Consider the following 15,000-nt stretch of genomic DNA (forward strand, 5'->3'; position numbering starts at 1 on the left):
AAAGTGCGCCGCTACCGCATCCTCCTCCCGTTTAGATGGGAAGTTGACCACCTCATCCAGCAGACCGGTAAGGGCGTTTGAGACCCGGTGAACCACACGGCACACAGTAGAACGGTGGTCATGAATAATGTCTGCGAGGACCGACTGAAAAGATCCCGTCGCATAAAATCGGAGCGCAATCATCAATTGCAACGGGGCTGGAAGCGCATAGCTTCGGAAGGTTGGGTGGTCCAAGCCCAGGCGGTCGGACAAGTCAAAAATGGACTGTCGATCAAATCTGTAATTAAATATCAGTTGTTCCTCACTAAGAGTGTCTAGTGGGTTCTCCCTGTCACGGAACACTCTTCTTGGGACTCGATTTCCATCGTTTATGTTCATAAACGCAGCCATAACTTAGCTAAGGTTGGGGTAGAGGTCCCTTACGTTTTTCCCTTATTTTGCTTGCTAAGGTCTTTTGTGCAACACCTTAACTGACTTTAAGGGACTCCTTAAGTCTATTATACCGAGATAAGTAGAAAACCTTAAATACTTGAGGGACATCTTAAGGAAACCTTAAGGGGAATACTAAGGGTGTTTGTGCAACAGATTTTATTTTAAGGAAACCTTAAGTCAGAACTTAAGGGAAATATTAACTGAAGATGTTTTGTGCAACCGGCCCCTGGCCTCTTTCCTCTTTGAACTTGTACTGCACTAGTGATACTGTAGCTAGCCTAATATTAGCTGGGTTGCTACTGTATGTCTTATGTTGAAATCGCTTGATGTTTGGCTGTGTTAGCTGTGAATGTATGAGGATGCATGTAATCTAGCTAGCTTGGGGCACGTAGCTCCCAAGCTAAGCTGCTAACTTGTAGTGTAGTAACTTTTTAAACTAATTGCTAGCGAGTTAGCGAGCTGACGAAGTGAAGTGTAATGAAACGCTATGAGACTGACGCCAACCTGGCCTCTTTTGTAACGTAGCTAGCCTAATGTTAGCTGGCTAGCTATCTCTTATGTTAGAATTACTTGATGTTTGGTTGTGTTACCTGTGAATGTATGAGGATGCTATCTAGCTACAGTAGCCTCTTTTATAATGTCAGTTAGTCTAAGCTGACTAGCTATCTCTTATGTTGTGAGAATTACTTGACGTTTGGCTGTGTTAGCTGTGAATGTCTGCAGATGCATGCTATAGTGACTACATTGCGTGTGTTAGGCTAACGTTTGCTTGCTAGTCTAACTTAGTTGAGTTAGAGTTGGCGATCTGACAGTGTTGTTAGTTTTGTTACGTAACTTGCAGCACTAGTTGGCTAGCCACATGATAGGATTGTCAAAAGCCATGAAGTGCAGCATTGTATGACTTTGGCTAGCCACACACATTGTCAGGAGCCATGAAGTGCAGCATTGTATGACTAGCTGGCTAGTCACACGATAGGATTGTCAGGAGCCATGAAGTGCAGCATTGTATGATTTGTAGCGCATTTGGAGATGGATGCACACGCGCGCGTGTACACTGTTGCAAGTTGGGCTAACGAGGCTGTCAGTAGACCGACATTAGCTGTGGCTATCACATACATTATACCTGGGAATATGTATACTAGGCCCTTTTATTCCAGCTATCAACTGTTGTCTCATGTGAGTGTTTGGGGACTGGTTTCACCTTGTAAACAAATGCAAGTGTGCAGCTGTACTGAACGTGCATAGAATTTCCCATTTCATGACAGTTGTGCAAAAGTGAACATGTAGGGGGCACCAAATCGCAAAAATACCACATCCTACGTTGGGCTGCTTTAACCATAACCATAACCATAATTGTAATCCAAGCCCTAAACCCTAACCTTTGATCCTAAAATGAACCATAACCTAATGGACATCTGGACCTCACAAGGGTAGTTTAACAAGAACACACACACACATACACAAACACACACACTCGCACGCACGGCCCCTCACCTTGATGCCTTCGATCCTGAAGCCCAGCTTGGCGGTGGAGGAGATGGTCTCCCTCCACTGCATGTAGCGGGGCTTGGTGACGGCCTGCTGGAGGCGCTCTTCCTCGGTGGGGGCCTCGGGGTCAACCTCCACCATCTTCATGTACATGTCCTTCCTCAGGCTCGGCTTCTTACGCGCCTTCGTCAGCTCCTCCTCCAAGTAGGTCCTGGGGAAGGGGAGGGAGGGGAGGGGAGGGTGAGTGGGGGGCGGGGGGTTGTCTCACTTTGACATTCACATTCTAGACTCTGCTGTAGGGGATCTGACCTCTGACGCCGACCGGCAGAGGCGGCCTCTGATAGGCTGCCCGTATGTACATACTGCGCCATGAGAAGGAGAACACTTGTGCTGCTGTGTTGCTCTCCAAAGTAGGTCTAGGGTAATTTTTTTATGTGTGTGTGTGTGTGTGAGTCGCACTCGACTGTCTGGAAGAGGCTTTCCTTACCAAGGTGTTAAAATATCAGCCACTCAAAGATGCAATCACGCAGCTTGGGTATACATGTAAACTGCTGGTGTTTATATTTGGTAGCCTTGGAAATGTTCACAGACTAGTCATGAGGGGCGTACGGATGGCAGGAATGCCCAAGCCAAAAGCTAAGGCACTGGCAAAATTCTGTTCATTGTCTGTGATAGTTGGAAGTCGTCAGATATGGAGGAGACGTTGCTTCCTGTATCCTTAGACTGCTAAGTGATGTAATGTATGGCAGTCAGTGAGTGTCCAATGCTTCCACATCTATTATTGTTTGTGTTCAAGATTTTGTTGATTATGTGAACACAAATAAAGTCATTCAAATGTGTGTTTAGTGTACAAAGCTGAGACATCATCACTCTCTTTCCCGTCTTATCTCAGAGCTACCCAGATGGCCAGGATAACAACCAATTATAGACCAGGGCCTATCTGCAGGGCTAGCACACTGAGGACTAACTAGCACATATAATAATAATATAATAATAATCTTTATTTATAGAGCACATTAGCACAGGGCTAACACACTGAAGACTAGCTAGCACAGGGCTAGCACACTGAGGACTAGCTAGCACAGGGCTAACACACTGAAGACTAGCTAGCACAGAGCTAGCACACTGAGGACTAGCTAGCACAGGGCTAACACACTGAAGACTAGCTAGCACAGGGCTAGCACACTGAGGCCTACCTAGCACAGGGCTAACACAAGACTTGCTAGTACAGCTGGGAGAGAGACAGGGAGAAGGAAAGGGAGAAGGAGATAATATACTGTATATAGTCTACCAGAGGAAGAGGAAGAGAGAGAGAGGAGAAAGAGAAAGTGAGAAAGAGAGTGAGGTAAGGGAAATGCCGGCGGAAAGAAAGAGAGAAGAAGGAGAGAGAGAGAGAGAAAGAGCGAGGTGAAGGTAATACCAGAGGGAGAGAGAGGTAGAGGTAATACCAGAGGGAGAGAGAGGTGGAGGTAATACCAGACCAGAGGAAGAGAGATGTGAGGGAAAGGCCAGAGAAACAGATGAGATCTGAGATGGAAAGGTTAGACAAACAGAGGCTCTTATTCTGAGATGATGAGTTCTGGAGAGAGAGAAAGAGAGAGGGTGGGGAGAGAGAGAGAGAGAGGGAGACGGGCCTCAACCTTAGACCTACCATCTTGAGTGTGTGTGTGTGTGTGTGTGTGTGTGTGTGTGTGTGTGTGTGTGTGTGTCTGTGTGTGTGTGAGTCCGGGTGCACGTGCACGCGTTCGAGCCTACCTGACTCCCATCTTGCAGTCCATAACGCAGGGCAGGTCGAACTCGGCCAGCAGGTCGTCCATCTGGTTGTACTTCTCGCCGTCCTTCTCCACGTCCCCGTGGTAGGCCGGCACGTACGGCCGCAGCACGTCCTTCATCAGCTGGTCCAGGCAGCGCTGCTCGCAGTCGCAGTGCTTCTTCAGGATGCGCCCGTTAGCCCCCGCCTTGAAACTGCCTGGAGGGAGACGAGGTTACGAGAGGAAAGGTTGTAGCCGGGCTTCGCCACCCTGATCACGTGAGCTCACATCCTGTTCCTCTCCGCTGTCTGGTCACGCTCCCATTCAGACTGAGTTCCGCCCGGCAGATTTTGGTCGGGCCAATCACAACCTTTGATCTAATATGGGGCGGGTTTGATACGACGACTGTACCCCTTTGATATGATGATACGACGACTAACCTGCGTTTCGTTGCTCTGATTGATTATATGTCTATCCAATTGCGTCCAGAGGCATTTTGGTCTACGACCGTTGATAAGGCGCCTTGGAAATAGACAAAAACTCAGCAGCTCCAGACCCTTCGCATTTTTGCCAATTGGGTCTGGCGAAGCCAGGCTAGAAAGGTTGGTTCCTCCAGCCAGACGTGGTACAAGCATAGCGTCGGAACATTCCTCCATTCTAAGAATGGAATTCTAAGGTCGCGTTATTATCGCGAAGGACTTTTGAATAATGGACAAAATGGCAGTTCATAGTCAAGCAAACTGAAATCGGTTCCGTTGGCAGTCTAAACATGTCCTAACAACGATAGTTGCTGGTTGCTGGTTCAGGGCCTACCTGCATGACCAGCCAACTGGATCCACGGGTACTTCTTCTTGAAGGACATGACGAAGGGCGACCAGTGGACCATGTTCTTGATCTTCTTCCATGACTTGTGCTGCATTGGGAATAGAATGGTACAGAGAGACAGACAGACAGAGAGAGAGAGAGAGAGACGGACAGTTTAGAGAAAATGTACAGTGCACACTGAAAACACATACAGTACACATACCTGTGAGAGAAAGAACCTCCATGATAGACAATTGTTGTTAGTAATCAGACTGTAGATGTAGGGAAGAGTTATATAAGGGTGTGTGTGTGTGTGTGTGTGTGTGTGTGTGTGTGTGTGTGTGTGTGTGTGTGTGAGTGAGTGATTCCAGATCACTGAGTGTCCTAAGAGAGCCCTTTAATCTGTACTGCTGGCAGCACCGGAACATTCTCCACCGCTCTCTCCCAGGGGGGAATGAAGGGTTTCCCCTGGTGACCAGGGAAGCCTTCACACACACACACACACACACACACACACACACACACACACACACACACACACACTGAAGCACTATCAATGGGCTCTCCGTGTTCTAGGCTAGGGCACACCTTGAACTCTGGATATCCCTCGTCGTAAACACACACACACACACACACACACACACACACACATTACATTACATTACAGTCATTTAGCAGACGCTTTTATCCAAAGCGACTAACAATAATTTTACGTAGGAAGAGCCAATGTACTACTACTTGCCAGAACTCACAAGTGCATCTTCTTTCTAAAACAAGTGACCAAGAGCATAGTCTAGTGCTGAAGGCAAAGCAAGAATAGCAATCTAAAGTACAGTGCAATACAATATAATACAATACAATACAATAAGTGCTTAGGAGGGAGGATTGTTGTAGTACTTCTTCAAGAGATGAGTTTTGAGCCTGCGACGAAAGATGGGCAGCGACTCTGCTGTTCTGACATCAGTGGGCAGTTCATTCCACCACACACACACACACACACACACACACACACACACACACACACACACACACACACACACACACACACACACACACACACACACACACACATCCCTCGTGTCAAGCACAGCCGTGCGCCATTCCCATGACTACCTTTAAGAGGACCTCTCAGTAGTATTCAACTGCAGCCAGGAAATCCCTCTCCCTCCCCTCCTCTCTCCTCCTGTCTCTCCCTCTCCCTCCCCTCCTCTCTCCTCCTGTCTCTCCCTCTCCCTTCCTTTCTTCTCCTCTCTCAGCCTCCCTCTCTCCCTCTGAAGCGCCAGGCGCAGAGAGACTTTTAAGGAGACGTGTTTCTCTGCGCTGGGCTCCCTATGCAGAGGCTCTAGAGCTAACCAAGCGCGGCGGTGGCGAGCAGGGGTCAGCGCTAATATGGCCATGTATGGACAGGGGAGGGGGGGGGGGTGTTTCCAGCGGGAAGGTAGATAGAGGTGACTCTAGAGAGCATTTGGGCCAGTCCGGGATGTTTTCTCGTATCTCCGTCACATTGCGGCAGGGAGGTGCAGGCAGGGGTGAGAGGCATGCTCGGGTTTCAGCTTTATTTGTCCCCGGAGGTGGAAGGTACCACACACGCACACGCACACACACACACACACACACACACAGTCTTCCCCTGCCGCAGGGCGATCATGTGTCAGAAAGTCAGTGTAGCATGTGGTCAGCTGAGCCAGGAACATACACACACCTTGGTCAGGAGATAACACACACACACACAGCTTCAGAGATGAGGAGTGTGAGGTTCCCCTAACGTCTGGGAGAGAGAGGGAGTGTGTGTGTGTGTGTGTGTGTGTGTGTGTGTGTGTGTGTGTGTGAGAGAGAGAGAGAGAGAGAGAGAGAGAGAGAGAGAGGATGGGGGGGGGGGGGAGATAGGGAGCGAAAGAGAGACAAAGAAAGAGAGAGGGAGAGAGAGAGAGAGAAAAGAACCAAACTAATTTGAAACCCTAACTGACAGCAAAATTAGAATTGCTATTGTGAGAAAAGCAAAGTATGTGGCCACCTGCCATAGCTTTGGTGACAGCTCGTGAAATGTAAATCATTGTTATCATGATTAAATATGTGTTTCCTTTGTCTTGCTAAATTGTCAGTACACTGTCATTGTTTATATGCGTTTGCTTTGGCAATACTTTATGAAATACTTGCCATGCCAATAAAACTGAACTGAAGTGGAAGCAGGGAGAAAGTTTAGAGAGGAGTCCAGTGAAGATCCCTGAGAACCTCAGACCTCCATTCATCTCCAGAAACACAACGTTTACTGACACCATCCTCTCCACTCACCATAATGGTTTATGGGGGAGGATATGTGTGTGTGTGTGTGTGTGTGTGTGTGTGTGTGTGTGTGTGTGTGTGTGTGTGTGTGTGTGTGTGTGTGTGTGTGTGTGTGTGTGCGTGTGTGTGCCTGGGGGTTCTGGTGAGTGTCAGAGTGGCTGATGGGAGACAGAGGCTGTCAGATAAAGGAGGTTTGGTGTAAGATGAGAGTGCTTAAAAACTCAACAGTGACAATGACACAAATGAGCACGCACTCGCACACACACACACACACACACACACACACACACACACACACACACACACACACACACACACACACACATACACACACACGCACACAGACAGGGACTGGTGCCAGTGTTGCTGTCAAAGTCTGTAAAAAAAAAAATGTCCAGCCTGATGGACTCTCAAAAAAAGCCCAATTTTTTCACACAAAAACCCAGCAAGAATTCTCAACCTTTAAAACACTTCTTCTATTATCCGCAGCTACTACGTCACAGAGAGGAGCCACCATTGCCGAAAGGTGTCAGTTTGTACAATAATAAATAGGCTACAACAGAGTGGTGCTTGAGGTATCAGAGTCCATAAGGGCAAGAACTGTAATTGTCGGGGGAAAAGACGGTTTGTATGAATGTACACACGGACTGAAGCGGGCTAGTGTGTGTGTGCCAGGCACGGTGGCTGGGTGGCATGTACCTGCTGTCTGCACGTGTGACTGACAAACACACACACACGACCCCCGCCTCCTCTAGTGGAGCGGCCCAGGCCTGGCAGGGTCAAGGAGGAAGACAGTACGCCATCTATACCCTTCCCGTCGCCCTCCCTCCACCATTCAAACCCTCCCTGTCTATGTCACTGTCAACGATCACAAACAGCGCTTTTTGGGCGCTGAGTCTTTCCGTGGCTGAGGTGTAATTCTACCGAAGTCCATCCATCCCAGCCTCGCTTTTTTCACCTGTGGCCACATTTTCAAAGTAACCCAATTTGGCAAGAAAGCTGCAAGCCTGACAACTCTGACTGGCTGGTGCCGTGGCTGCGACCCTCACGGTATAGACACAGAGGTGTGCGTGTGTGTGTGTCTGTGTGTGTGTGTGTGTGTGTGTGTGTGTGCGTGGGTGGAAAGATGCTTGTAAACATGTCGGAGGAGGAAGCAGGAAGGGGCTGGTTGAAGAGGGAAACAGAACAGGAAGAGACTGGAGACAGGAGACTGGAGCTATACTGAGAGAGAGAGAGGGGAGGGAGGGAGAGAGAGAGAGGGAGGGAGGTAGAGAGAGGGATGGAGAGGGAAGGAGGGAGGAGACTGGAGCTATAGGTGACTTATCAGACGACATCACACTGACATCACGCAGGTTCTACAACCGAGATGTGCGCGTATCCCTAATGCATAGGGGTTACAACAAAAAGGCAAAACATATCCCATTCATTTCAATTTTGTTGTCTAACTGTGCCTATCACTGGGCGACAAGCTGCTGCAGTAAGCGGCGAACATTTTAAAACTAAAATCGGATTAGGTCGCTAGCTGCCTTGCTGGTTTTCTACAACCGTGATGCGCGCACAATCGCATTGTTTCCAAATAATTGGTCCGTTCTGAGAGAGAGAGGGAGGGAGGAGACTGGCGCTATACTGAGAGAGACGCAGGGGGGGGAGGAGGGGGGGGGGCAGGGTCAGAGAGAGGGACGGATGGAGAGAGGGAGGGGGAGACTGGGTCAGGTCAGGATGACCTGTAGTGACCTCTGCACACTGTGGGCAGTCAGAAGAATTCATGGAAGTCTGCAGAAGTCTGAAATGGAAACATCCAACACAACAATGGACACTGGACGACGGGCCCTGCCGCGCTCACACGGGCCCCTGACAACGGATCCACAAACACTTCTGACCGACGGCACGTAGGCCAGGAGTCGCTGCTCGGCATCGACGTACGAAAGTCTCAAACGTCTCAAGGTCTCAAGGTATATTTGTCCACCATATTTGAATCACCACACAGGATTGGAAAGAGCAGCACAGGGTGAGACTGAGAATAGGTCACTTCTTAAATCATTCATTTGACTTGATCTGATAAAATACAGGACCACCAGCTATATAAAAGGCCCTGGAATCCCAATCATCAGTTTATAATCAGCGACACTATATCCTCATATATAAAGTGTGTATCTTCATCTCCATCTCTGTCTGGAGAGAACGACGACGTCTCCCCGGAGGTCGAGCGGAGTGTTACGGTACCTTGGTGTCGTTGAGGAAGAGGAGGATGGACGCAGTGATGAAGGCCAGTGCAGATCCGACCAGAGCCCACAGCTGGGAGGCCAGGGAGGCCATGCTGTGCTAGGCTAGGCTAGACTATAGCTTAAATTTGTGGCTGCGCTAGGCTAGGCTAAACGGAGAAGCTCAAGTTTGGGGCTGCGCTAGGCTAGGCTAGGCTAAACTGTGCTGAGCATTCGGCTGGTCTGAGTTGAGCTGCTGTCCCCTGTCCTGTCCCTGTCCTCGCTAGCTACACCCTCTCCTCAGGACAGGACTAGACAGGTCTGGAGATGTGAGAGAGGCAGGGTTCATGAGGGCAGGGAATCAGAGACGCACATTGGGCTGATGCTAACAAGCTCATTTGTTTGACAAAGCTTTTGGACAAACAAAATCATGGATGCAAATGGCCCACTATGGTTGAGGGAGAGGACACGGACGGACGGACAGAGGGACACACATGCTCCCTTCACAGCTCAGTCGAGCATATGGTGCCTGCGACTGGGAAATTACCTGTACCTCAAACACCAGCAACCATACAAATGCACACACGTTCACATATACACACACAAACATGCTCTCTCACACACACACACACTCCCACACAAACATGCACACACACACACAAACACACGCACACTCCCACACACACATGCACACACACACAGGTTGTTGGTGTAGGTATTGACACTGAATCATGCCCCTAGTCACTGAAAGGTTTTAGCACCTGTCTGACGCACTGATTGGCAACATTGGCACTAAACCCATAAAACAAACAGAGGCTCTCCTGGCACTGCTCACACTGCCAAATCAAATCAAATTTTATTTTTTTATAGCGCACTTCATACAGAGGCAACACAACGTTGTTTACAGAGAGGAAGGGTGGGGAGAATGTACATGACCCTAATTTCCTGAGGATATAAAAAAAAAAAACGCAGGACCAAAGAAGGTGAACTAAAAATTCTTCCCTGACCTCTCTCAATGCAAGAGACGAATGAGCAAGCTCCTGGAAAATAGGAACATTTCTACAGAGCACTACGCATGGAATATACACTACATTATAAACTTAGCACTATCAGAAGAGTAGATAAATAATTTCGGACGTGTTACTGTACAGTATCTATGTGATAGGCTACTACATGTTAGCTGTCCCAGTAAACCATTTAAGGATATACTGAATACAGTATGTACTGTACATCACATGATAAAACACAATAGACACTTAGATCCTCTATTGTGTGGACTAGGTACAGAGCCAAACAGAAGTGAGGATGTGCCAACTCTACTCTAGCCAGCTCTACTTTAATATAGTCTACTCTACACTGTGACTGTACACCATACATTACATGTGACAAATAAAGGAATCTTGAATCTTAAGTCTTATTCTAGTGTGCTCTACACTCTACAATACTCTACACTAGTCTACTTTAGTCTATTCTCTTCTTCTCAATTCTACTCCATTCTACTCTACTCTCACCCCATATTACCTCTTATTTGAACTAACCAGTCACAAATCATGTTCATAAATCACATATTGTTTACACAGTGACTGAGGGATGTAGGCTGAATATTGTTTACCTGGTCACACGGCAAGGATGGTATTTGCATGAGGAGGAGATGTATTTGCATGGAGCTGACTGGTAGATTTCAAAACCCAAGTCTGGTCCCATGCCATTAGCCAATCACTAATCACTACGATGATCGGCTCACGGTCGAAAGAGCCCGGACAGGACGGTGTGTATCCATGACAACGACAGGCTCAGGACCAGAGGCACAAGGTGCATTATACAAATAAGCTTGACGAGATGTCGAAAAACTGGGGTTGAGGTTCCATCGGGCCGATGTTGAAATTAACCATGTGATTTGCAAACATTGGCTATGATTGGTACACTCTGTCTTGCTTCCAAACAGAAGAAGCTGAAATCACACATATCGTTATCTAATGAGATATATGTCTGTCTGTCTGTCTGTCTGTCTGTCTGTCTGTCTGTCTGTCTGTCTGTCTGTCTGTCTGTCCGTCCGTCCGTCCGTCCGTCTGCCTGTCTACATACTGCAATGACAACACATGTAGCACAGACTTGAAACTGCCAACCTCACTGACAATTTTTTGGGCTTTAATTTTGAAATACCACATCAGAACGTCTTCCGGGTGTCTGAATGATACTCTCAGGTGGTCTGCTGTCATTCTGAAAACAACATTGGTCTGGTCAAACAGGAGGTTTCCTTTTAATATGAAATTGGAGGTAACCCAACATGCCTTCTCTGCTAGATGTGATTCTCTGCATGCTTGATTTAAAGTTTGTTGTGCACTGACTTCCCAATATCGCCACAGTAGCTTATGGACAAAGAACTATCAAAAGTTGACATTAGATTGAGGAAATTCTCTAACAGAACACAAAGAGAGAATACACTCACTAGTCTATATTTAGGTAGTAGGTTACCAGCAGGCTCATACTAGCCTGTAGCCTCTACTGTAAACACACACACACACACACACACACATACACACACACACACACACACACACATACACAAGACTTTCTTACTACTGTGTGCATGTGTACGTTAATGCATGCTTGCTTTTGTCTGAGTCTGTGTGTGTGTGTGTGGGGGGGGGGTTTGCGTTTGTGTGTGTGGGTGCGTGTATGTGTGTGTTTGTGTGTGCGTGTGTGTGTGCGTGGGTGTGCGTGCGTGCGTGTGTGTGTGTCTGTGTGAGTGAGTGTTTGTGTGTGTTTTGTATACTGTACTTGTATCCAAGCAAAGCACTGTTTGTTTTGCCTGGACTGAAAGTCGTTTTTCTTCATTCAGTGAAACAAAGGCTGCTTGATACAGCGGTCTCCATGCTTGGCTACTGAGCTGCACACACATCACATGACATCTGGGACGCTCTCTATAACAGGGGGAGGCGGAGGAGAGGAGGAGGAGAGAAGGAGGAGGAAGGAGGGAGAGAGAGAAGGAGGAGGGAGAGGAGGGAAGGAAGAGGAGGAACAAGAGGCCTTCAGAGCATCACACACTCCTGTAATCTAATTCACCAGCTGGATGAGAATCACATGACCAGAGCAGTGAGGCACGCACTTAAAAAACTAGCAAAGCAGCTAGGTAAAAGGGTACACACACACACACACACACACACACACACACACACTACTTCAGAGGGCTGCGTGGCTGAGCTGTATTTGAAGACATGCTGCCTGGTTAACGGACGATACATACATGTCCTCCCCACTCCCCCCAATAAGAGCCTTGTCCGATGGAGTGTTCATGTAATCATTTCTACTTCACCTGCTTCACAAAATTCCAAGTTTGCTCTCTCTGTCTCGCTCCCTGTTTTTCTCTTTGGCTGTCTCTGTGTTTCTCTCTCTCTCCTGCTGTGCCTCTTTCTCTGTCTTCCTGTGTTTCTCTCTCTCTCTCTCTCTCTGATGAGGTTGTATCCTCCATCTAGCCATTGTCTTTGTGGTCTATCTATAGCCCGTGGCTGGTTGTGTGTGTGTGTGTGTGTGTGTGTGTGTGTGTGTGTGTGTGTGTGTGTGTGTGTGTGTGTGTGTGTGTGTGTGTGTGTGTCGAGGGTCCGGAAGAGGCAGTGTGGTATCACTGGAAGGGCAGGCGGGAGAGTTGCGCTATTGTTCTGATAAAAACCCTGCATGAGATGTCAAGTTGAGAGGAAAGGGATGCCTCTCTCTCTCTCTCTCTCTCCCTTTCAGCCTCCCCAGCTCTCTCTCCCTCCCTCTACTTCTCTCAGCCTTTCTCTCTCTCAGGCACACTCTCCCTGCCTCTCTCTCTCTCTCTCTCTCTGCCTCTCTCACACACTCCCTGCCTCTCTCTCTCTCTCTCTCTCTCTCTCTCTCTCTCTCTCTCTGCCTCTCTCTCACACACTCCCTGCCTCTCTCTCTCTCTCTGCCTCTCTCACACACTCCCTGCCTCTCTCTCTCTCTCTCTCTCTCTCTCTCTCTCTCTCTCTCAGCCACTCTGTTAAAGTTTCCACTCAGCGCTGAGAAGGAGGAAGTGGGTTTTTAACCCCTGGAGAGGAACCTATCTGAGCTAGCGGAAGACTGGGGGCTCGACCACAGTATTTTCCACATCTGCACACTTGAGGAAAAAAAGAAAAGAAAACAAACTCATTGAGCGACAAAAAAAGACAGACAACGATCTTGTGAAGATAAGAGAGAGTTTCCACTGGCCCGTGCGGAACACTGTGACACAGAGACGAGGTGTCAGAGCTACGACGAGGTCCATCTGGCCTTTACATTCACACAGACACTACAGATACATGCACACACACACACACACACACACGCATACACACACACACACACACACACAGGTCCATCTGAAACCCCCTTACACACACACAGGGCCAACTGAGCCCTCACACACACATACACACACACACACACACACACACACACACACACACACACACACTCTCTATCACTCACACACACACACACACACACACACACACACACACACACACACACAGGTCCGTCTGAACCGGCTTCTCTCTGTATCAAAGCTAAGATGAGGCCATGCAGTTGTATAACTTTTCAGGTATAACATATAATTGATCTGAATATGAAATGCACAATCAGCTCATATTAACTTGCTAGTAGGCCGGTTGAGCTAGCTATTTGCTGACTGAATACAAGGTGCCGGAAGATGTGAGAAACACGGTCGCATTCAGACCTTCCACACACGTACCACTGACTGCTGCCGGTGAGTGAATTAAGGTAGCGGTGGCCTAGATCTGTCGCGCAGCGCCCGCCAAAAAGTGATTTGGGGCGCACGAGGCAAAAGGGAGAGGGGAGTCAAGCGAAAGGAGTGTCCAAAAAAAGAGTTTGCATCGGCCAACACACACACACACACACACACACACACACACACACACACACACTACAGTATCGCAGGGCTGCAGGAATTATACCTTGTTTACTCCGAGCAAACTTCCGTCCTTTAGCTCTTATCAGTTAGTTCTGTTAGTCCATCACACCACCGTACCTACAGCTACTACTGGAACTATGATAGGATAGTGGTATAAATAACACTGAAGTGGCTAGGTAGAGAACAGTAGCTAACCTCTGTGTTGAGGGTTCGGGTTAGTATGAACTGCTGGGTAGCTAGTAGGTAGCGTCTGTGTAGGATTTTAAATCAGTGTGGCAAGCAGAGAGGGGAATCTAACAGAGAAGGCATTTTTAATTACCTCCAATTTCATATTAAAAGGAAACCTGTTTGTCACTTTGGAATAATAGCACACCACCTGAGAGTGTCATTCAGACACCCGGAAGACATTTGGATGTGGAATTTCTCAAAATTAAAGCTCTCTCAACGAGGCTGTCAGTTTGAGTTCTGTTAGAGGGTTAGAGTTGTAGTACTGTGAATGGTCCTGGAGAGGTTGGGTGGTAAGTAACCTCTGTTACTGAGGCTACTTCGTGGTTCTGTCTCCTCTGACTTCCACACAGTGATGGAGGTGTTTCGGAGATTCAGAGAACCAGGTTACGCCGGCCAGGGCTAGAGAACACAAGGGTTGAGGGTTAAGGTTGGGGTTAGGGAAGGTGGAGGGGCATCTCTGACATCATCGCTCTACAGAGCAGAGAAGCAAGGCGGTGATGTAGAAAACAACATCAAAGCACCCTCACCTCTTTGCTCTTAATTCCTGGAGTTCAAACTTTTATCTTTAGTGCGAATAGGTGCGTGTGTGTGTGTGTGTGTGTGTGTGTGTGTGTGTGTGTGTGTGTGTGTGTGGTTGTATGTGTGTGTGTGTGTGTGTGTGTGTGTCTCAAAGAGACAGCATCCGTAACCTGTGTTTTTTGGAGACTCTTGAGTATGAGGCACATACTTGCTATGCTACTCTTGAGTATGAGACACTACATACATACATGTAGGCCCTAACCCTCTACACAAATACTCCAGGATCATTCATACTAACTCCAGGCCTAACCCTCTACACAAATACTCCAGGATCATTCATACTAACTCCAGCCATAACCCTCTACACAAATACTCCAGGATC

At 47.9% G+C, this 15,000-nt stretch overlaps 1 protein-coding gene across 1 annotated transcript in view; it reads right to left on the bottom strand.

Moving 5' to 3' along the window:
* Positions 1-15,000, bottom strand: part of itpkb (inositol-trisphosphate 3-kinase B) — a gene marked incomplete at both ends in the record, with an annotated part of 26,579 nt that overhangs the window by 4,498 nt on the left and 7,081 nt on the right. The window contains 3 exons of the mRNA XM_084453977.1: positions 1,927-2,131; positions 3,676-3,889; positions 4,485-4,584. Coding sequence (XP_084310103.1) covers positions 1,927-2,131; positions 3,676-3,889; positions 4,485-4,584 — 519 coding nt within the window. The remainder of the gene's footprint in view (positions 1-1,926; positions 2,132-3,675; positions 3,890-4,484; positions 4,585-15,000) is intronic.

The sequence above is a fragment of the Borostomias antarcticus genome (assembly GCF_949987555.1).
Source record: "Borostomias antarcticus genome assembly, chromosome: 19".
NCBI classification, from domain to species: Eukaryota; Metazoa; Chordata; class Actinopteri; order Stomiiformes; family Stomiidae; genus Borostomias; species Borostomias antarcticus.